General features: G+C 55.2%; 1 protein-coding gene across 42 annotated transcripts in view; it reads right to left on the reverse strand.

Moving 5' to 3' along the window:
- KCNAB2 (potassium voltage-gated channel subfamily A regulatory beta subunit 2) overlaps nt 1-23,492 on the reverse strand; it is a 108,558-nt gene that overhangs the window by 48,181 nt on the left and 36,885 nt on the right. For 15 of the 42 annotated variants that reach the window (XM_077977796.1, XM_015140505.3, XM_028840694.2 and 12 more), the window contains one exon: nt 13,824-13,952. Coding sequence is in view for 20 of the 42 variants with exons in the window: in XM_015140505.3 (XP_014995991.1) it covers nt 13,824-13,900 (77 nt within the window). In the remaining 22 variants the exon portion in view is untranslated. Of the gene's footprint in view, nt 1-2,724; nt 3,203-6,885; nt 7,125-8,314; nt 9,039-12,599; nt 12,642-13,823; nt 13,953-19,140; nt 19,697-19,730; nt 19,816-23,492 lie in introns of those variants that run through there. The other 27 variants (XM_077977750.1, XM_077977756.1, XM_002802140.4 and 24 more) reach the window with 12 other exon arrangements.

Below are 23,492 nucleotides of genomic sequence, written 5' to 3' on the forward strand. Positions count from 1 at the left end.
ATTTCCAAATAATGTCACATTCTTCTTCTTCTTTTTTAAAGACAGGGTCTCACTCTGTTGCCCAGGTTGGAGTGCAGTGGCACAAACAGGGCTCACTGCAGCACTGAAGTCCTGGGCTCAAGTGATCCTCCTGCCTTAGCCACCTGTTAGCTGGGACCACAGGCACGTCTCACCATGGCTGGCTAATTTTTTGATTGTTTTTAGAGATGGGGTTTCGCCATGTTATCCAGGCTGCTTCTCAAAGTGCTGAGATTACAGGCATGAGCCACCACACCTAGCCTAATGTCATATTCTGAGGTTTAGGATGAATGTGAATTTTAGGGGTCTTGATTTAACCCACTAAACTCTCCTCCATCACAAATCCTGTCCACATCGGAGGGAGCTGAGGTTTCCCCTGAGTTTGGAGGATGGGGTCTGGCCCCTCCTGTGTCATCGTCTTGTGTCCTCCACCTTCCTCCCTCCAGCCTAGCCGCCTGGGCCTTCTCTTCACTCCTCCAACTGAGACAGGCATCCATTCCAGACCCCTCTCCTCTTGGGCTGGAATGTTCTCCACATCTTTAGATGATTCCTCTCTCAGAGGGTTCCCCCTTGGCCTCCCTGGTTTCTCTTTATTGCATTGTCCTGCAGTGCTGCCTTGGCCAGTGGCCACTGTTGGAACTTGTCTCCATGTGAGCTCGCTGCTTCTCTGCCCCCCACACCCCCCAGGCCATGGCTGCAGTGAGGGTGGGGACCTGGTTAATCTTGTTCATGCAGCAGCTCCAGGATCTGGCCCAGCGCCTGGTGCCAAGCAGACTCTCAATAAACATTTACTGAATAAACAAAAGGAATCAATGACTAGCCCGTCATGAATGCACAGCGTCTCCTTCTTGAGAAATTTCCAGCAGAACGAGGAGGTCAGCTGTGGCCGAACTAGCAGACCCTTTGTCCTTCCTTTACAGCTGGATTTAGGATACAAAGCCTGAAAAACTCTGCCATCTAATGGACTCACAGCAGAAGTGCTTCGTTTCTTCAAATTACAACCACATATTGAAACAATGACAACCAGCCGCTCTGGCTGTCACCTGCTCATGGTGTGACTAAACACTCTGTCCACAGGAGAAAACGTTAAAGGAGCAGTCCCGGCCTGCACTCCACTCTGCAGAGAGCACGCAGATGATCCCTGGGGTCTGTCTCAGATGGAAGCCAGAGATTGAGTGTTGCCAGATAAAACACAGGACGCCCAGTTAAATTTGAAGTTCAGATAAACAATGAGGAGATTTTTAGTATAAGTTATGTCCCAAATATTGCATGGAACATATTTATGCTAAAAAGTTACTCGCTGTTTATCTGAAATTCAAATTTAACTGGCAACTCTACAAGGCCTGGGTGGGGAGGGTCCCCTTTGGCTGACTGGCTCTCACAAGGGCATGTTCCTGAGAGGCACAGAAGATAAAGCTGTCAATTTGCAACTGACACGGATTTACACCAGCCAGAGAACGGCGGCTGGCAGAGCGCTGTCCGAGGTGCTGAATTCAGAGACAAGCGCACTGAAAAGAAAGTCCTGTGGAGGTTCCAACTGAATTCAGACCTACGTGCCTATCATTTACAGCAGGGGGCTCCAACACCCAGAAACACATTTTTCCCCCATGGAGAAACACCCCCACACATTTTTATCCCATGGAGAATTTACCAAACTTTTTTTTTTTTTTGCGTGACGGGGTCTCACTCTGTCACCCAGGCTGGGAGTGCAGTGGTGTGATCTCGGCTCACTGCAACCTTCACCTCCCAGGTTCAAGTGATCCTCCTGCTTCAGCCTCCCCAGTAGCTGGGACTACAGGTGCGCACCACCACGCCCAGCTCATTTTTGTATTTTTAGTACAGATGGGGTTTCACCATGTTGGCCAGGCTGGTTTTGAGCTCCTGACCTCAAGTGACCCGCCTGCCTCGGCCTCCCAAAGTGCTGGGATTGCAGGTGTGAGCCACTGCGCCTGGCCCCAAACTCTTAATAGGACTTTTCTTTTGATAGGAGAGGACTATGGCACTTTCACTTTCTTTTTCTTTTTCTTTTTTTGAGACAGCGTCTCACTTTTTACGTTGTTGCTCAGGCTGGAGTGCAGTGGTGTGATCACAGCTCACTGCACCCTCAAACTCTTTGGGCTCAGGTAATCCTGCCACCTCAGCCTCCCAAGTAGCTGGGACTACAGGTGCATGGCACCACGCCTAGCTAATTTCTTTGTATTTTGGGGTAGAGATGGGGTTTTGCCATGTTGCCTAGGCTGGTCTTGGACTTCTAGGCTCAAGCAATCCAACCACCTCAGCCTCCCAAAGTGCTGGGATTACAGGCATGAGCCACCATGCCTGGCCTCATTTTCTTCTTTTATACATTTTTGTTGTTGTTGAGGTGGTGTCTCGCTCTTGTTGCCTAGGCTGGAGTGCAGTGGTGTGATCTCGGCTCAATGCAACCTCTGCCTCCTGAGTTCAAGCGATTCTCCTGCCTCAGTCTCCTGAGTAGCTGGGATTACAGGCGCGCCCCACTATGCCTGGCTAATTTTTGTATTTTTGGTAGGCGGTGTTTAACCAGGTTGGCCAGGCTGGTCTCGAGTTCCTGATCTCAGGTGATCCACCCGCCTCCGCCTCCCCAAGTGCTGAGATTACAGGTGTGAGCCACCGTGCCCGGCCCTTTTATACATTTTTATGTGGCTGAAATCAGACTTCCCACCCCAATCCCCCCTGCCCGGCCCTTACCGATACTTCATGCCTGTGCGCTGGGCGGTGCAGCCGTCCAGGGAGAGGCCGTGCATGCGGAGGAAGCTCTCCATGTTCCTGGCCTGGGCAGCTGCCCGCACCTCCCGCAGCCGCTGCAGTTCCAGCGTGTCCGTCTGGCGGACGGGATGCAGGGCCCACTCAGAGTGGCACCTGCTGCTCACGCTCCGCAGACTCTCGCTGTACGTCATGGACAACATGGTGCCGCCTGGCCTGGGAGCCGCCACTGTCCAGACGGTGATGAGTTAGACAGTGTGCCAATGCCCCGCGTGCCCCAGGCTGGATGGCTGGCCCTGGGGCAGGGGGCAGCTGCAGTGAAACATCCTCTAACTAGTGCCGCTACCAGGAGGTCTTGGTGTCTAGGAGTGGGACCCGGCCCCTGGATGTAAACATCTCTTGGCATGAGATTCTCAGTCCGCAAAGCAGTGCTTGCCAGGAACTCTGGCTAAGCCGCCCTTTTCTGCCCCCTGCATCTGTGAGACAAGCACAGGCAAAGCTGCATTCCAGACAGGACGGCTGCACCCCAAGTGTCCAAATGAAAACGGGAGCACAGAGAGCATGCAGAGCCTGAGCCCCCCAAATGCTGAAGACCAGGGTTGATTTTCCGTGGTGACTGTGGTTCCCAGGTCTCTCAGTGAGAGCATCACAGTGCTCTCTTGAAGTGGTTCCCAGGGCAAAGCTGTCCCTGGGAAAGCAGCGCAGGGCACAACTGTTGCTGAAGTAAACTCTCCCGTAATTATGCCAGGGAGGCACCTCACCCCCGCATGCCAGGTGGCCCCAACTCGGGAAGGTCCTATTTGCTCCTAGCCTTGTAAAGGGAAATGCTATCTATACAACACATTCCCCGCTTGTTGAAAGCATCATTGCACCGCAGAGATCTTTGGGCTTCATGCTTTTTGCAAAAGAACAACCAAGCAGAATGCATTTAAGCAGGTTGCAGAGGAGAGTGGCCTGGGGAAACAGGCTTAGTTGGGACAGGGGAGTTTCAAAGATTCTACGTGAAGAACCATTGCTAAATAGTCAGCTGAAACGATGAACGCACATTCCTGGAAACTAAAAGCAATGTAAATGTCCATCAGTAGGGAAACTGGTTGCCTAAGTGACAATCCATCCACATAGTGGGAATTGGTGCTGCTGTCAGGAATGAGGCGTCTCAACATAGACTGATGTGCAGTGAGCCCTGAGAGATGGTGGACAATTAAAAGGCCAAGGGAGAAAGCATGTGTCCAGAACTCAACCACTGGTGTTAATTCACGTGCACAACAGTGACTGGACCAGTGAGGGCAGCCTCGGGGCTGAGTCCTCACCCTGCAGAGTCTGTGACAGGGCCATGAGGACATGGAGGCAGGCTCAACACAAAGGAGGTCCCCAGTCCAGTGACCCTCACCCCACCTGACTGCAGCCTGGGCCATGGCCCAGGTGGACTGCACTGCAGCCCTGCGTCATTGCCAGAGAGAGAAGGTGCAGAGGGGAAGTCACCATTTCAGCTGGGTCAGCTGCACAGGGGGATCCTGGAACCTGGCCTGGGAACTGCAAAGGAACCAGCACTGTCCCCAACTTCTGCCCCAAGAGAGGAAAAGTTCGATTATCCCTGGGAAGGAGCTGGGAGGGCTATCCTGGGAGCTGAGACAGCTACAGAGGCTTTAGCATGGTCCTTGAAGGGGGCTGAGATGTCCTGGAGTTGCCCTAGGCTGGGCCTTTCCTGGGCTGAGCTCCAGGGGCCAAAGGAAGGACCCACAAGGGGCAGGAGTTTGTGATGAGCCCCATGTACCAGGGTCCTTGAGAATGGGTGACCGGCCTGCTGACCTTTCACTGCTCTGCCCATATGTGCACCCAGAGAGGGGGGCCACCTCCAGGAACCCCACAGCTGCCTCTTTCATGGAGGTTTCCCTGCAAGTATTTGTCTGTATCTTATTTGTAGGGACCATCATTCATGTCTGCCCTGTTGTGCCCAGCAAGAGGCCTAGCTCAGAGCAGAGCCTACAAATGCCTGTTGCATGAACATGCAATTGAGGTGGGGAAGGTGGGCTCAGAGAAGAGCGAAACAGAGACCAGCCGGCAAGGAGCCCCGGAGGAGCCCCTACAGGGAGATGGTAGCAGTGTCCACACAGGCCTCGGCCCCACTACCCTGGTCAGGGCTGGATGGCTCCTTCCCCAAAAGCGGGCAGCCAGCTGTCCTCAGGGAGCCTGCCGTGCTGGTCACTCACAGCCTGCACCTCCGTCTGACGGGCATGGCTCCCAGGGGGCCTGTGCTTCCCATCGTACTCTCTGCCCCACGCACGCCATGCCACGTGCCTCTTTCTTGCTGTGATCTGTCTCCATTACGCTCGCCATCATCCACCTTGCAGATTCCTTTCTAGCTGTCCTATGTGCTGAATTCACTCCCCTGAAGGTTGGGTCCAGGAGGGTAGGGACCCTTCTGCCTCCTGCCACTGCTGCCTGCTCAGTGCCCATAGGAGTGCCCCTGGTGCACAGAGGAGAGGCTCAGATACTACAAGTGTAGAACAGAAACCAAGGCCCAGGCTCCAAAAGGCCAACCAGGGCTATACCTGGGCATTTCCCGGCAGTGCTGGGACAGCAGCTGGCGGGGACACAACTGGCTTCCTGCTTCAGGCCCAGGGGCTCTTTGCAGGTCGCCCTCTCTTGCTGGGGGGTTCCCATGCCAGCAGTTGCATTCACCACTGCTCATTTCTACGCTGCGAGGGATGGTGGCTGCCGGACCTCTGGACGCTGAAGCAGGCAGGTGCCCTGGCATGGAAAACCCTCTGCCTCCTGGGAGAATCGCTCTGGAGGGCAGAGAGGCCTGGACTCCAGGAGAGGTTCATCTTAGGAAATGAGGCCCTTGGCACCCACAGACAGCAGCACCAGCTTCCCCTCCCTGCCTACTGGCCGGCCACTCCCTTCCCTCCATGTGCACGGCAGGCAGCTGCTTCTGAGATGGCCATGTGGCCGGCTGCCAGCCCTGTGTGGGGCAAATGGGGGCCAACCCTTGCTTTCCTGGGGTCTGTGTTTAGAAGGAAGGCCAGCTGGGCAGGCTGCAGCCGCAGGGCTCTTTCTGAAAGGCAGGACCAGCCTCAGACGTGCAAGTTCCCTGCCTGGCCCGACCAGGCTGAGATCAATAGTCATTAGCTTTCAAGACATGACTCATGAAAAGCAACCCGGGTCTGGTTTGGCTCTAGAAATGCAGCCAAGGCCCTGGGGTGGGAGGACAGGGTGGCTGAGTGCCCAGCTTCTGGACAGGGACAGCTCTGTTTGTCACCTGCCCATGGTGTGACCCAGGCAGGCACCTTGACCGCTCCTGGCCTCAGCCTCCACATCTGTGAGGTGGGCTGGGCAGAGGCCTGTTGTACCAGGCTGCTGTGGGCTGCGTGAGATGAGGCTTTGGACAACTGGGTGGGAGTTGGTGATGCAGCAGGGAGCGAGTCTCTTGGGGGAGCGTGGGATAAGACACCAATTATGATAAATGCCGTGGAGAGAAAAATCCACCAGCAGGGGCCAGCAGGCAGGGCGGGAAGGAACTTGTGACCATAGGCTTGAGTGAGAGGAGTGAGCCACACAGACACCAAATCTCCCTAGAAAATGCTTAACGGGAGAGAACACAGATGTGAATAATCGCCCCCTTCCCAACAAGATGGTGGAGGGCCGAGTGTGGGGATGTGGGTGGGAGAAGGGAGAGAGGGCAGCTCTGTGGGGGCCCGCTTGCAATCTTTCCTTAGAGCTCATCTGGCAGCCCTGGGAGCAGGCCTGCAAGTGGGGGCCCTGTGGCGTGGAGGGAGCCCAGAGCCTCTTGCTGCGAGCTTATCCCCATGGTGCCAGGGTAGGGCTTGGGCCAGGGAACTTGTGGGCACAGAAATGGCAGCCTTTGGCATGGGGTGGAGGGGTGAGGAGCAGGGCTGGTGCCATGAGGGGTCCACAGCCGCTGGATTCCCCTGAAGGTTGGGTCCAGGAGGGCAAGGACCCTTCTGCTTGCTGCCACTGCCCCCTGCCCAGTGCCCACGGGAGTACCCCATGCACAGAGGAGGGGCTCAGATACTTGTAGAACAGTAACCAAGGCCCAGGCTCCAAAAGGCCAATCAGAGCTATACCTGGGCATTTCCTAGCAGTGCCAGGCAGCTGTTGATGGGGGCGGGGCTGGCTTCCTACCTCAGATCCAGCGGCTCTCTGCAGGTCGCCCTCTCTTGTGTAGGGGAGGGGGCTCCCATGCCAGAACTTGCATCCTTCTGCACAGTGGGGGCTCCCTGTGGTCCTGAAGGGTCATGACTCTGGGAGGGCTGCTCCAGGGGAAGAAGGATGGGAGTAGGCAGAAGGCAAAGGGGCTCTGCCTGTTACCAGCGGTGCCTGGGGACAGAGGACAAAGGCTGGCTCCTCTGGACTCCCTCACGCTGGGGCTCTATGCCGGGCTTTTGCTGAAGGAGACTCTAGCAGCGTTAGGTCCTTGGATGAAGGGGCCCCAGTAAGACACTGCAGGGAAGAGGGAGCAGCCCCGCTGTCAGGCTCCTGCCTCAGGGTCCCCACTTCTCCTGCGCTCAAGAGCACAGTGTCCCTGACTTCTGATTCAAAATATCCCAGATCCCGGCCGCTTTCCAGAGTGAGGGTCTCTGAGCCCTGACACTCCCTCACCACCCTGGTACCAAGAAAAACAAGCCCCTCCTCAATAGCCACTGCTAATTACGTGGCACCTACAGGTTCTTTCCTGTGCAAATCTTTGCCTTGTGCAAATCTATTCTTGTAGGTCAGAGGCCCAGGGGAATTCATGTGAATTAACACCGTGACATGGAAAAATGCAAGGAAGATGTTAACCTCATTAAGTCAGTAGGAATCACTACCTCCCCCCAGACTCCTCTACCTGGAATTTCTGAATTGTTCTGTTTACTGAAAGCCAACAAAGCATACATCATAAGACTGAGAAGGAATCCTGAGCGTCTCTTCTGAATGGTGACACCCGTCCAGAGAGCAGAGAGCCCAGCCAAAGTTCTCCAAAGCGGAAATGGAAGGGGAGCAGCTACCATTCCGGGGTGCGGTTCTACAACGCACAGCATTGCATCAGTGCAAACACAGAATGATTTTCGCTCAAGGACAACCAGCAAACCGAGGCCCAAACAAGCAGCCCCCAGCTCCCTCGGCACGTGCTTCCTGCACAGACATTTCAGACAAGACCAAACCTCCCCGACAGTGCTCTGGGCAAAACCGGAAAATGCTGAATCTTAATCAACGGTGAACACAGCGAGGTACAAGCTAGACGCCCGTGTCTCCCGCAGACGGGAAAACAGCGAAAACGGTCAGCCTTGGGCAGGTCTGGGCTGTGAGCAGGCTCAAGCGAGAGGCGTTGCCTGGCTGAAACACACCGCCGGCCACCCCGTCCATCACAGTCATTCCAAGTTTACCTCAGGTTGGCTCTTTTTTGAGGTCTTCTGCTTTGAAAAAATGTAGAGGGTCTGATTCCAGATCAGACAAAACCACCCCAAAATACCGTCTCCTGTGTTTTCATTCCCGCGGATGCGTGCCCCCGAGCGGCATCCCCCCTAGGAGGGTAGCAGCTGCATCCAGTCCTGGGGCTGCGGGGAGGACTCACCTGCCTTTGTGGGGGCGTCTGCTCGTTAAAAAAGCCACAGTCTAGTTTATTAGGGATCACCAGACGCTCTAAGGATCTGGCACGGCGGCTTTTTCATTAGGGAGTGTCACTGCAGGACGTCAGAAGCAATTGGTGAATGAGATGAGTCCCACCAGGTTCGAGTTTTGAGGCAGCGAGTCCATTAGTTCTATTAGGGCGTTTTCATCTCAGCGAAAGAGGCTGAATTATTCACGAGTGCCTCTTCCCCTAAAAGCTCGGGAAGTGCAGTTCCGAGCTGCAACCTGGCAAGGCTGACTCCCGGTGCGTGGGGTTGGGGTGCAGCCCAAGGTGGCGGGGGTCCTGCCAGTCCCTCAGGCCTACCCTTGCTGCCTCCACCATCCCCACGTGCCAGAAACACAAACCCTTGGACCCACAGGTCGAAAGGGGCAGGCCTTGCTCTTTGGTATCTGAGTGCGGGACACAGAGCCTGTGGCTTCCACACATCACTCAAATCTGAACTGTGTCTGCAGCAGGGAAGCCAGGGGCCCCGTGGTACGGGACCACCACCCACAGCCAAGGGGGTCTGGAGAGGCCTCTGCTCAACACATGCCGATGCTCCTCGTCTCCTCTGGGGACGCACCTCAGATTGGCATATCCGATACTGCCAGTACCTATAAATGGCAGGAAAGCCCCAGAACCTGCTATTTGGACTCCACACTGCCACTCACTCGAGGCAGAGACACAGGAGCCCTTCTCCACGGCACGTGTCCTGACCCGGGGTTTGGGAAACGCTTTGAGACCACGCCAAACCAGGCTGAGCTCTGGGATGAGGCTAAGTGCTGAGCCCCAACCCCAGGGTCATGACCCTTGGGGTCACTGTGTGTCACAGGATGCCAGCAAAGTCCCAGCGTGACATCATCTTCCGGCTGAGAAAGCGCGCCAGTGAATGTGGGATTCTGAATGGAGGCGGAACCGTCTCCCCCACAACAAATGGGCAAACAGTGGTAGCTGCCATGGGGGAAGGTGGGGGACAGGAAATCAGTGCCCCAGACACAGCGTGGAAGATAAATGAAGTGGGAGGCTGGGAGAGGACGTGGAGTCTGGAGGTGTCTGGCTGCGGGTGACTACCTGGGAAGGCCTTGGCAATTGAAATGGTTTGTCCTCAAAGGCCCAAGCCCACTCTGTTAGTTCCCCTGTCGCCCTGGTCAGGGGGGCCTGTGCCTCACTACTGGGTGGTGGCTGCAGCCTAACGTGCTCTGAATGAGGCCCTCTCCTTCCCTGGGTCCACTGCTCCCCTCTGTCCCTCTCTGTCTCAGCACCTGCCCATCAGTGGTCAAACCCCGTGGACGTGGCTTCTGACATCCTTTTCTCAGGCCCTGCACCCCTTCATTCTCTCCATGCAGTTCCTGGAGCTCAGCCATCCTGCACCTTTCCTGGACACTGTCTGGTCTCCTTGCATTAGCCTCTCTCTTCCCTGTCTTACTCCCTGCTACCAGGCTTCCTTCCTAGAGCCCTGCCCTGCTCAAACACCATAGATGGCTCCCCAGTGCCCTCTGAGTGCCTCCGAGCCCTGTTGCTAGGCATTCGAGGCCCGCCACCAACATCCACCTCTACAGCCTGCCTCTCTTTATTCTCCATCATGTCCGTGATGGCCCAGGCTGGGTAACTGTTGCTTCCTGTTCTCTGTGCACACTTCGGAGCTGTAGCTCAGGCTGTTGTATCGACTGGAATGTGCTTCTCGCCTCTGTGGTGAATCCTGCCCAGCCTTCAAGGTCCAGATCCCAGCCCCTGCTGCCTTCTCCACAAAGCCTTCCTGGCTCTCGGCCGGCTGTGGCCCCTCCTTTCTCGGACCCCAAAGGCTCTTTGGGCTTCTCCTAGGACGTGCTTTGCCTTCTGGAGATCACTGGAGCTATCTGAGACCTGGGGTACATGGAAGTATTGCTCCCAATCCTTCACTCCTCTCTGTACTCATGCCCTTTGCCATGTGACTTTATAGCTCCTCCCACTGGTGGGGGCAATATATTTCCAGCCCCTTGACTTTGGGCTGGTTCATGAGACTGACTTTGGTCAAAAGCGTGTGAGCAGAGGTGACAGCGCTCTGACCCCAACCACAGGCCGTAAAAGACCCTGCATGTTTCTGCTTTTCCTCTGGTACTTTTGCCATGGGAAGGACATGCCTGGGATAGGCCCCAGTTAAGGACGGGAAGATGGAGGACATGGGGATTCAACTTGCAGCTTGGAGACAAACCCAGCCGAGCCAGCTTAGACGCGCTGCCTGGTCAACCAGCAGACACAGCAGCAAGGAAGAGATGCCAATTGCTGTGTGGCACTGAGTTTTGGAGCTGTTTGTTATGCAGCATTTGGTGGACAGCTGATTGGCACAGTGTCCTACGTCGATTCCTTGCCTGGGAGCTGCATGGGGGCAGGGCACATGCCTCTAACGCCTTTGCCCTGTGAGAGGGCCAGGCCTAAGTAACTGAAAGAACCATCCAACAGCCATGTTTAGTGGCATGCTTGGAGTGATGAGGTGCCCTACTAGGAGTGGCCCCCAGCCTGTTAACAAGGACCCTAGCCCTTAGAGGTTATCTCCAGAGCCCCCGCAATAGACACCCAAGTGACCCCCTGGATATCCAAGGGGTAGGATGGCCAGAGCCTGTGGGCACTGGAATTGGGGCTGAGAGCCTAGAGGGTAAGCTTCAGAGCTTCCCTTGGGGCTGGGCAGGCCACCTGGAAATGAAGGTTCTCATGCACAGTGTTCCCAGGGGATGGACAACATGTTGAGGCTGTGGGGTTTTGAGGGCCATGAGTGGGCTGGAAGGCTCTCACTTGGTCACACTGGACAATTTACTTGGCCCCTCCTGGGGCCAGGCCCTTGGAGCTGGCTGGTCTGTACCTGTGGGCAGGCCTTTTGAGCTGGCAGGTCTGCACCTGGGATTTTCCTGCCTGCTCATCGGACCTCACCCCTTCCCTTCGAGGACTGAGGCTGCCCCAGGCTCCCTGAGGATGCAGTTCAGGTACACGTTTCGTTTCACTGATGAAATCCCCTGGGATGAGCGGTGTATATTTGTTAGGATGTGTTACACCATGCATACATACATCATAATACAAACATTTCATCCAGGAAAAGCATTTGCAAGCCTGAGTTCAGATTTAACTATTTTAAGCAAAATCTTATCTACCAAAATTTCAGTAGGATCCAAGAGTTGGCCATGTCTTCAGAGCTCCCCATAAGGAGCAGGACCTCCCAGGAGGCACTGAAGGCGTGGCACAGATCACTCTGAGCATCTAGGTCTATGGTCCCCGTCAGAGGTGCTAAGGCTGGCGATGGCCCGGGGCGGGGGCAGAGAGAGAAAAGCCACATGGAAATACATTGCCATCCCCATGCCCACTGCCTGGTGCATTGACAACGACCCCCAAAGCACTGTCACCAGGTGTCCGGGTCCAAATAGAGAGACCTCCTGGCCTGACTGCCAAGATGCAGCAATGTATACCAGCGACCTACTGCCAGAAGGCGTGCCGATTCCCCAAACAGTCCCAAGGCATGGGGAGGCTGCTGCCCGCGGGCTCCAGGCAGCCCTGACATTTTACTTCCTAGGGTTGGAGGCTGCACCAAGAACATGCATCCCCTGCGTTACAGGTGAGGGAGAAGCAGCCCAGGGGGAGGAACGGGTCTCCCCGAGAGCACCCTGTGGGGCCCTAAGCCTGGCATCTTGATGCCACGTCCCACTGGGGCATGGTCTCTTGCCAGGTGAATGTGCCCGGTTTCTTAATTAATCAACAGAGAAACACATCAGAAAGATGTCACTAATCCAAGTCATATCAGTACTGCACACCCCCAAGCAGGCATTAACCTTCAATGAGCCTGAGGAGCTCTGTGAGTTCCAGATCAGCTCAAACCCACAGGCAAAGGGGGAACGGATGGGCTCGCCACGTCCTGTACTCTGATAACGGAAGCAGCACAAGCTGGCGACCACAGGAAGGCGTCTCCCGCGCTGCCTGATGAGGGAAGCTTTAACGGTAGATTTGGCTGAGAGCTTGGCAGTCATCAAAAGCCCATTTGCTTAAATCAAAGCAAACTTCTGGCAGATCAACACATACAGTTAACCTGACTTCACATTTTCCATCAGGACATTGCACGGTGTCCTGTGGGGGTAGGCACAGAGGGTGACAAGCAGAGCCTGGGGGTCTCAGGGGGCTTTGGCTTCATAGAAAACACCAGCACACCCTGCTCGGCAAGGGTGCAGTCCTCCCGCCCAGTCCCTGGCCTTCGGCTCACTGGGTTTTAGGGAGAATGAAGACTCGTTACCTGTAAAACTGGAGCTGTCTTTTGGGACTCCCATACCGAGTACTTCGGACAGCAATGGAGGAAAGAGAAAAAGGAGAAAGGGAGAGAAGAGAGAGAGTCGACAGTTGGCATCAACCCCAGCAGGTGCAGGTCAGAAAGCACCACCAATGTCTCATGCCCCTGGGCCCCCCACCAGCCGCCTGCTCAGGGCAGTCTCTGAGGATGCACATCGGGTGCCAAATGCTCTGCAGCAGCGCCACCCGGTGGCCACGGGCAGACAGCCGGAGCCAGTTTTCTGGACACCAAGGGCTCCTTCCACGCCAGGCCCTATTTTCCGTGGTGAACCTCCGGGTGAGGGTTGGTTTGGATTGCACATGCTTCGGGACTTGCTTTGCAATATGCTTGTGGGCAATGGCTCAAAACTCTCCAACCCAGGCGTGCAGAGAGCCCGCGTGCTGGCAAGCCCGCACGTGCCTGCCGGGCTTTTTAGGACAGACACTGCCTTTCCCTGTGGCTGTCACAGACATGGGCTCTGGCTCAGGCCCCAATGATTATCTGGAAAGGTCTGGCTGCCCAAGACCAATGGGCTGCTGGGGTACTGCCTGTGCCTGCATCTTTCATGGGTTCTGTGCTCTGTCCCCAGAGGCTCAGCTCTCACTGAACGCCCTCCGCAGCCAGCACTGCCGTTCAGCGCTGTTTATGGTGCAGGCAGAAACACCCAGGGCTGCAAGCGGAAGTAAGTTCCACAAGGAGGGGGTCAGGGTGCCCTGGGAACATTTGGTTGTCCCCACTCCCTCAGGTGTTGGGAAACCGGTAGACGTGGTTCCCCAAAGGCCTGCAAGGTCGTGATCCTCGCTCAGGGGAAACTGGCGGGGCCACAGGGCCCGTGATGTATAAAGTGGGAGGAACAGAATGCTGGGGTTGGCCCTGCACTCACTGTTGGGCCCTCTGTTAACCTCAAACGAGATATTTCGGAAGGGTCAGGGACAAGAAAGGAGTCTACTCTGGCTCAAACCCCCTGGAAAAGTTTTGCTTTTTCTTTCCTACTTGGGTTTTTAAAGCCCCTGCTCCTTTCTTGGAGAAAACGCTCACCGGCGTGCACCTCGAAACCCCGTGGAAGGCAGAAGCCTGTGGGCCCTGCTTGGGCCCTTCCTCCTCCAGAGGGGAGGACAGTGGCCTTGGGAACCCCTCCTGGAGGCAGGACTGACCCTGGGAGGGGGCCTGAGTGAGGGGGTGGGAGGTCACCTGTAGATCATCCCGGGGGAGCCCGTCTGCCGCAGGGAGAGCCGAGCCGGGGAGCCCGTCGTTGACTCTGGATACATGGAGCCAGCCTCACTTGTTCAGACCTGCTGGATTTTTTACAGTGGGAAAATTCTGGAAGAAAAGCAAAATAAGGGAGGGGAAGAGGGTGGTGGTTAAAAAAGATCAACCAGGTTCGGCCGGGAGACTCTGGGATCACAAAGGCCTAGGAGACTGTCTGGGTTCAGGGTATCAGGGAGCCCCTCAGCAGACAGACAGACAGACAGGCAGGCAGACAGACAGCAGGCAGGCAGGCCCATGGGCTCAGGAGGGACTGGAGAGCAGGTGACAACTGTGAGAAGGGTTTCCACACTCCATCACTGCACATTCCCACCCTACATGTCGTGGGGGTCCTTCCACACCAGCCCAGCTGTTGTTCTGAAGCCGCAGGTATAGGTTCTGCTGCTCACATGGTGCAAAAGAGACCGCCCAGGGGGCATCTGTGTACTTTCTGAGCTCCTGAGTGCACTGCTGTCCCCCAGGGTCATTGTTGACACTGTCCCTTGCCCTGACTCGAGCCCAGTGCAGCTTCCTGGTGCTGCCACTGAGCTCCTAAGTCAGGCAGCTTGTCAGATGCCACTGATGTCCCCTGCCCCTGCCCTGGAGTGTGGGCTGGACCTAGCAAGTCGCTTCTAACCAGCAGAACATGGCAAAGGTAATGGCAAGACTGCCACTTCTGTCTTGCTAGAGACTGTCCCTCCTGGCTCTGATGAAGTAAGCTGCGGTGTTGGAGAGGCCCGTGGGGCAGGAACTGAGGGCAGCCTCGGGCCAACAGCTGGTGAGAAGCTGAGCCCTCAGCCGAACAGCCCAAAGAAAGGAGTCCTTCAAACGAACAAGCGAGCCTGGAGGTGGATCCTTTCCTACCAGAGGTTTCCAAGGCGAGCCCAGCCCTGGCCAGCACCTCGACTGCAGCTCAGCAGTCCCAAAGCAGCAGACCCAGCCCTGCTCTGCCCCAACACCTGACCCACAGGAACCAGGAGATCCCACTCTGGGCGGTTTGAAGATGCAGGGTTTGTGAAGAGCTGTTACAGCAGCGTTGATACTGGGTACGGCTGCCAACATCCAGCCGTCCACCCACCTCTCCGGCTTCCACCCTTGGGCTGAGCCACCGCTGTCTTTCACCTGAACTCCTGGGTCTCCTCCCAGTGGCTCCCCCCACCGCCTCCTGAACCCTCTCAGCCCTGCGCGCCTTGCTCCACCTGGCTGGCTGCTGGCTTGGGGCTTCTATTTCCAAAGCGAATCTGGTCCCATGCTCTTTCCTCCCTCTCCCAGGCACTGCCCCCCAGGACCCTTCGCTCTGCCACCTGACCCTCGGCCCAGGCCCCTGGCCTTCCCAGCAGGCTGAGCTCACACTGCCTGTGGACCCTTGTACTTGCGGCTCCTTCTACTGGCTGCACCGTTGCCACAGTGCTTCTCAGCGCCATGAGCCCCGACTGTGAGGCTCAGGGGTCCCTGCCACTCCCCAGCCGACACCACGCCCTTGCTGCCTGCACACGGGTCTGTGGTGCCCCAGTTCCCTCTCTGGGGGGGTGCGTTCCAGGAGGGCAGTGGTTCTGTGGGTCTCGCTCGCTGCTGCACCCCCATGCCTGGAACGGGGCTCGGCTTCTGGAAGGACAAAGGACCCCTGGTCCAAAATAATGTGGTCCCGCACCCACGGGCAAAGGGATGGCCTGGGCTCAAAACACAGCCCCGCCCGTCCACAGCAACCCATGAAATTGGTGGGAAACCTGACACTTAGCCAACTGGTGGATTGGCTTTGTTTTTCCCCCCTCTTCTTTTTCCCCAGAACAGTGACCTCCTGTCACCAGGGAGCCGGCGTCCTCGGAAGAAAAGCAAAGTAAGGGAGGGGATTCACAAACAGCCTCTGTCCCTGGGGTCCAGGCAGCGCAGGTCTAGGTCTCCCTAATAACAGAGGTCTCCTCTGAGTGGGCAATGTGAGCCCATGTGCAGACCTGCTAGTAAAACGGGACCAGCCTGGAATACTAGCACTTTGGGAGGCCAAGGCAGGTGGATTGCTTGGGCACAGGAGTTCGAGAGCAGCCTGGGCAACATACAGACTTTTTTTTGTAGAGACTCGGCCTCCACAAAAAAATAAAAAAATTAGCTGGGCGTGGTGGTGCATTTCTATAATCCCAGTTACTCAGGAGGCTGAGGTGGGAGGATTGCTTGAGCCTGGGAGGTCGAGGCTGCAGTAAGCCATGATCGTGCCACTGTACTCCAGCCTGGGCGATCCTGTTTCAAGTAAACCAAAATGAAAACCAAAAACAAAGATAGAAGATGCAGAGAAGATCCAGCACCATGCTAACCTCAGAGGAAGTTAGCATGTGGGGCTTGGTGACGATCCCCTGGAGTTTTATTCTTAAAGACCCTCATTCAGGCCAGGCACGGTGGATCACGCCTGTAATCCCAGAGCTTTGAGAGGCCAAGGCTGGTTACCTGGCTTTGGGGTGACTGAATCCCTGCAGTACTGGGGGGCTGGAGGGGCCTCCAGGGCAGCCTCTCTTTGAGCCCATTAGCAGCTCACGCGTTTTGCTCTTAGATGACTCAGAGGCAGGAAATCAAATCATCTCACTAAAGCCGTTAAAAAACCGTCGTTAAACTCCTAAAGATGCTGTGCTTTTGATCAGAGGACAGTGCATTTCTTCATGCACGGAACACTGGCTGAGCACTACTGCTGTGGGAGGCTGCCCCTATAAGCAGTGGAGTTCCTGCCCCCAGGCTCCCCTGAATAGCTGAGGGACGTGGACAGGAAACCAAGGCTGCAGAGTGGACGGTTCTGCTGAGAGCAGAGTTGTCTCCACAGCCCGTCCCCAGGGAGCCCCCATGGAGGCTGCATAAGCAAATATGGCCCATAGGAGGCAGGATGTCCTCACACTGGCTTGCAGAAGGGGATGGGAGCTGGGATGCCTGTGCCTTTAACAGGGTGTGTAGCCCACCCCACACCTCGCTCTCTCTTGGGTCTAGCTGCTGAGCTAACTTCCAGAATTCCGGAATCACAAACTCAACTTGGGTTGGAAACAGTGCAGGGACTGAGTCACTGGTTCCATGAATGTGGGGTGGGGTCCAAGAATCTGCATTTCTCATAAGTCCCGGGTAACGCTGATGCTGCAGGCCCAGGGACCATGCTTTGAAGACCCCTGGCCTGGAAGCGAGGTCGAGGGCCAGGAGTCTAAGCAGGCCAGAGCCAGCCTGCTGCCTCTTTTGTAAATAAAGTTTTATTGGAACACCTCCATGTCCGTTTGTTTATGAATCCTCTCAGGCTGCTTTTCAGCTCCAAGGGCAGGGCTGAGGAGCTGCAATAGACTGGCTGGCTGGCAAAGCCTAAATTATTTACTACCTGGTCCTTTACAGAAAGAGTCTGTGGGCACCTGCTCTATGACATCTTCTCTCCCAGGCTCAGGGGACACCTCGCAGCTCCTCCCTTCCCACCCCACCCTCAGCTGCCACTGCTGCTTCCCAGACCCCTGAGAAAACACAAGCAACCAGAAGCCACCTTCCCCAGATAGGGACGCGATCCGTGCTCAAAGCCTCCTGCCTTCCTTCCTGTGGCTACCCAGTGAAACGGCTCCACAGTGTCCACGGCCACGTGGCCGCCCCCAGCCCCACACCCACTCAATCCCATTCCTCCTTCTTCAGGAGGCATTGCCAGCTGCAGCCAATGAGTTATTTCTCTCATCTCCAAAGAAAACAAAAAGCACAGTTTCTGTTTGTGTTTTTTTTTTTTTTTTTTTTCCCCTGAGACAGAGTCTTACTCTGTCGCCCAGGCTGGAGTGCAGTGGCGTGCTCTCGGCTCACTGCAACCTCTGCCTCCTGGGTTCAAGTGATTCTCATGCCTCAGCCTCCCGAGTAGCTGGGATTACAGATGTGCGCCACCACGCCTCGCTAATTTTTGTATTTTTAGTAGAGACGGGGTTTCACTATGTTGGCCAGGCTGGTCTCGAACTCCCGACCTCAAGTGATCCACCTGCCTCGGCCTCTCTAAGTGCTGGGATTACAGGCGTGAGCCATCTCATTTGGCCTAAAAAGCACAGTTTCTTAGACCCACTTTCTTCTCCACTGTTTCTCGCCTTCCATTCACAAGAAAATTCCTCAAAAAGTTTTCCTTCAATTGTCTGCGATTCCTCTCCTTCTTCCAGCTCATAAACTGTCTCCAATCAGCCTCTGCCCTCACCACTCCATGGGAGTGGCACTTGCCAAAGTCGCGGTAACCTCTTCATTGCTAGGTCCAGTGGTGCCCATCGTATCAGGGCGACAGAGGTGCTGCCTGCGGCTTCCCCAGCTCCCGGGACTCCATGCCCCCCTCCATCCCTCTGGCCACTCCTTTTCAGTCTCCTGGGCTTCTTCCTGCTCCTCTCTGCTCCAGCGGCTGCCCTTGTTCAGGCCTTGAACCTCTTCTTTTCCATCCCCATGAAACCCCTCAGATTTCTGCCCATCTCATGGCTCTGAACCCTGTCGCTATGCTGCAGACTCCACCCTGTGAACCCCAGAGCTGTTTATTCCCTGCCTGTGTGGCTCAGTTATGAGGGTGGGGAATGTGTGCCTCGGATTCCCGGGTCAGACACTGAGCTCCCGACTGCCCTCACTCCCAGCCCAGTTCTTCCCAGGGTGGTCTCAGCTGAGTAAAGAGCTCCCCACCCTCCCAGGTGTCAGTCCCACCCCCGGGAGTCACCCTGATTCCTCCCTTCTTCCCATGTCCCGCCTCCCACATCCAATCCAGCCCTGGACCAGGGGCCCGTGCCTCTCCCTGTCTTCTCCCAGGTCCAGGCCGCCACTGGCTCTCATGCTGCTCCTCCCAGCGTTCCCTGCGCCCACCTCCACCCCAACTGGCCGATTCTATGCAGCCAGGGTGATCCTCCCAGAACATAAGCCAGATTATGTCACTGCTTTGCTCCAAACCTTCCAACGGCTTCCATTCCATTCAGAGCCAAAGTCCAATCTCAACAGTGGGTCCACAACCTTTCTAGCCACATCCCCCTGCTGAGTCCCTCACACACCGGCCCCTGACACACTGGCTCCCTGGGGGTCTGTGAACCCAGCAGACAGATTCACTCCCACCTCAGGGCTTCATGCACTCCCCCTCCTCCTGCCCGAATTCAACTTCTGACCACCACGGTCTGCCTGAGCCCCCTCCCACGTTTGCCTCTTTATGCCAAGGTCACCTTCTCATGGAGGTCTTCCCTGGACACCTCCCTCACATCGCAGTCCCCGTCTCCCCCATGCTCCCGGTCCCTCCCCTGGGCTGTTTCTCCCCAGCACCTGTCACCTGCTCACAGGCCTTCTCCTCCACCTACTCATCTCGTTTATGCTGTCTGCCCACCAAGATGCCGGCTTCGGGAAAGCAGGGAGATTTGTCTGCTGGTTCCCAGCTGTGCCTGGCACCTAGTAGACACGGAACAGGTATTTGTTGAGTGAATGAATGAGTGGGTGGATGCCTCTGTGACCCAGCCTGCTGAAGGCCAGAGCAGAGACAGCACCGGAGAGGCAGCTGGGGCTCGCGGTCTGCGTTACTGCAGGTACACGGCCCACGGCGCTGGGGACGGGCTCGCATGTGGAACAAGGGCAGCTTTCTCCGGAGGGTGCAATGCCCGCTGTGTCCAGTGGGGGTGCTCAGGGCAGCTCCAGGTGCAGGGACAAGTGGCACCGCTGGTCACTCTGGGGGAGGCGTCCCTAGGAGGCCACCTGTTCCACTCCCCACCCCTCTGGACTCCGAGAAGTGTTGACCTGAGGTCAGGCTGTATCTGTGCTAGCAGCCAGCTCTCCAGCCTGCAGCCACAGGCGGGAACTGTACGCCCTTTGATGACCACTTTACAAGGAACTGCGGGCCACGAACACAGCCTCTGTGTCATTCCTCACCAGGGTTCCACCACCTTTGCCACCTCCCAGGGGAGGAGGGGATGGTGAGATTTCCCCACAGCCCCCGCTTTGCATTTCAGGATGTAAGACACACAGAGGCAGAGCCCAGAGTCCACCTTCTTGAGCTGCAGACGCCACTGTCCAATCAGGAGCGACTGTATCGGCCAAGCAGCCAATCCCTGTGGAGCCAACATCCTAAGGGGGATGCTGTGAGTTCCAGGCTGGCGCAGTGGCTCCTTCAGCACAGAGGGAGGCAGACACGGCTAAGCTGGGTGGCCCCGGGCTCCCTGACACCGCCGGGACTTGGGATAACAGGCTTCAGAAACCGCTTGCCAACACACCAGATCCAAGAGGGGAGCCTAGCAGCTGAGGGGGTGCAGGGCCCAGGGTCCAAGCAGGGAGCCCACAGGCTAGGTCCCTCCCATCAGCTCCACTTCCACTTGGTCTGCGCATGACCTGGAGCAAATCTTCCGGATTTAGATTTGGAGAAACTGAAGCATGGAGCATTCACACAGGCCTGCCTAACTTCTCATGGAGCAAAGAGAAGCAAGATGTGAAAATGCTTGGAGCCCAGGAAGGAATCCAGTCATTAAATCCTCTTCCCCTTTACGTGGTTGGCTGACAAAGACAGGGGACCTAGGAAGGTCGGGAGGCTCCCTCTACGGGCATTTTCTTTCTTCCTACCAACTTACTACTTTGAAAACTTTCAAACCTCATAAAAGTGGAAATAATTAGAATAGCAATAAATACTCATATACTCTTCATCCCAATCATACACCAATTGTTTACCTCTTGTCTCACTTGCATGCATTCCCGCTCCTCTCCTACCCTTTTCCTCTCTCTCCACGCACATACGCACACACACGCACATGCATACATGCACAGGCATACACATGCACACACACCCACATGCACACATACACACATACAGGCACACATGCAATGCACATGCACATGCACACATATGTACACATGCACACACACCCACACACACGCACACACCCACACGCACGTGCACACCCACATGCACACATGCGCACACACCCACATGCACACACACCCACATGTGCACACACCCACATGCACACACACACTTTTCTCTGAACTGTCTGAAAGTGCGTTGCAATCCCCTGAGCTCCACTCCTCAATATCTCAGCACTCATCTGAGAGTTTTGTCTTAACCACACCACCAGCACTCTACCTAAGATACTTAGTTCAGTATCACCTGATCCTCTATTGGGTGTTCCCAATTATTCCAAAATAACTCCTACAGCTTTACAAAAATCTGGGATCCATTCAAGGCTCACAAATGGCGTTGGTTATTTCTCTCTCATCTCTCTCAATCTAGAAGCAACCCCCCATTTTTTTCATTTTTGTTTTTTATGACACTGACCTTTTTTGAAAAGTTCAGGTCATCTGTCCTGCACACAGTCCCTCGGTTTGGATTTGTCTGACTGCAGTTTCAGGATTCAATTTAGCTGAACCTTTTTGGGGGGGTCTTTTCCTTCTCATGCATCCAGGAAGGGACGAACAAGCGAGTTTGCCCATCGAGGACAAGACCAAGTCTGGCCGTTTGGTTAAGGTGGTGTCTGCCAGGGCACAGCTCTTTCTTTTCTTTCTTTTCCTTCCCTTCCTTCCCTTTCCTTCCTTTCCTTCTCTTTCTTTCCTTTTGTTTTGTTTTCTTTCTTTTTCTTTGATGGAGTGTCGCTCTGTCGCCCAGGCTGGACTGCAGTGGCATGATCTTGGCTCACTGCAACCTCTGCCTCCCGGGTTCAAGCAATTCTCCTGCCTCAGCCTCCCAAGTAGCTGGGACTACAGGCGTGTGCCACCACACCCAACTAATTCTTGTATTTTTAGTACAGATGGGGTTTCACCATGTTGGCCAGGATGGTCTCGATTTCTTGACCTCATGATCTGCCCACCTCGGCCTCCCAAAGTGCTGGGATTACAGGCATGAGGCACTGCACCCGGCCACAGCTCTTTCTATTTTTCGTGATTAACCAGGAATCACAGGGAAGGTTCTTGAAGGCTGTGTGAATATTCGGTTCCCCTATGACCCCCAAGTGGAGGTGTTTTCTCAACTGTAGTTTTTCTAGAAAGGCCAAATATGTTGCCAGTTTGGGATCTGAATGCAGAGTTGGTGAGAGAACAGGAAGCTGAGTTTATTTAAACACAGAAAGGAATCCTGGGGGTCTTGAACTGTCATGAAAGCCACAGCCCCAGGAAGGCATCGCTGGTGAGACACTTTCTGGGACTGATGGAAAGCCCACAGCACCCCTTTATGGGACTCTGGCTCCTGGGGCAAGCCTGGGTCATGAGATCTAGGGCCAGCAGTTTCCTCCCCATGCTGCCCCATGCCCCTCTCTTTCTTTTTTGAGACAGGGTCTTGCCCTGTTCCCCAGGCTGGAGTGCAGTGGCCTGATCACGGCTCACTGTAGCCCCAACCTATAGGGCTCAAGGGATCCTTCCACCTCAGCCTCCCAATTAGCTGGGATCACAGATGTGCGTGGCCGAGCCTGGCTAATTTTTGTATTATTATTATTATTATTATTTTTTTTTATAGAGATGAGGCCTTACTCTGCAGCCCAGGCTGGTCTCAAACTCCTGGGCTCAAGCCATCCTCCCGCCTCAGTCTCCCAAAGGGTTGAGATCATAGGCGTGAGCCACTGCATCTGGCCTGGGCTGGCAGTTTTTTGGAAAAGGTGGACCCATACATGATTCTAGGCAAGGACACACAAGGAAGAGCAGCCCCAGACTAAATGGATAAATGGAGCAAAACTCCCTGGGGCACAGCTAACCAAGGCAAGGGCCTCTCCTGGAGCCTCAGTTTCCTCATCTGCAGAATGGGAGGCCTGGGGCCACAATTTCTCTGTTGACGCTAATGGTAAATGACTATTATTTTGGGGGCAAATGTGCCCTGGGGGGTCTGAGTAGGAGCTCTGGGGGCACTGTCTCCGATTCCCTCAACCTTAGCGTCAAAGACGGAATCTGTACCCTGCCAGAGCCACTTGAACTGCCTGCATGAGCTGGGAAGAAGTCAGTGCACCCAGGTGAGAGGAAATAAATGAATGGCTTAAGCCAAGAAACCACAAGGGAAGGTCAGGACTGAGCCCAGGAGTCAATGACAGAGACACAAAATAATAGAAGACACTTTCTGATTTGACCTGGTGTGGGGACAACCTGTTATGGTTACCCACATGTTCTGGTTGAGGGAGCTGGCACCTGATTTACATAGGGAGGGCATGAGGGTATGGAAGGTGGAGTTACTGACCCCCAATGCCTCACTTCTCCCAGCATCCACGTCCTTTGCTGTGTGACTTTGCCGCCTCTCCCAACACACACACACCCCTACACACACATACAAATGTACCCACTCACATACATACACACACCTACACATACACACACACCTACACACACACACACAGAGAAACATACACACACATCTACACACATATGTACACGCCTACACACATACATACATATACACATACACACAAACACACATACACACACCCCTATACACGTACATACACGCATATACACATACCTACACACACATCACACATACCTACACATACACAGATACATACACATACACACATACCTACACACGTACACACATATAGACATACACACATATGTAAACACATATACACACATATGCACACATACACACATATACACAAATACGCAAAAAGACAGACATACATATGCACGCACGCGCGCACACACACACACATCAGAGGGGTGAATTCCTGG

This window comes from Macaca mulatta, chromosome 1, assembly GCF_049350105.2.
Source record: "Macaca mulatta isolate MMU2019108-1 chromosome 1, T2T-MMU8v2.0, whole genome shotgun sequence".
Taxonomy (NCBI): Eukaryota; Metazoa; Chordata; class Mammalia; order Primates; family Cercopithecidae; genus Macaca; species Macaca mulatta.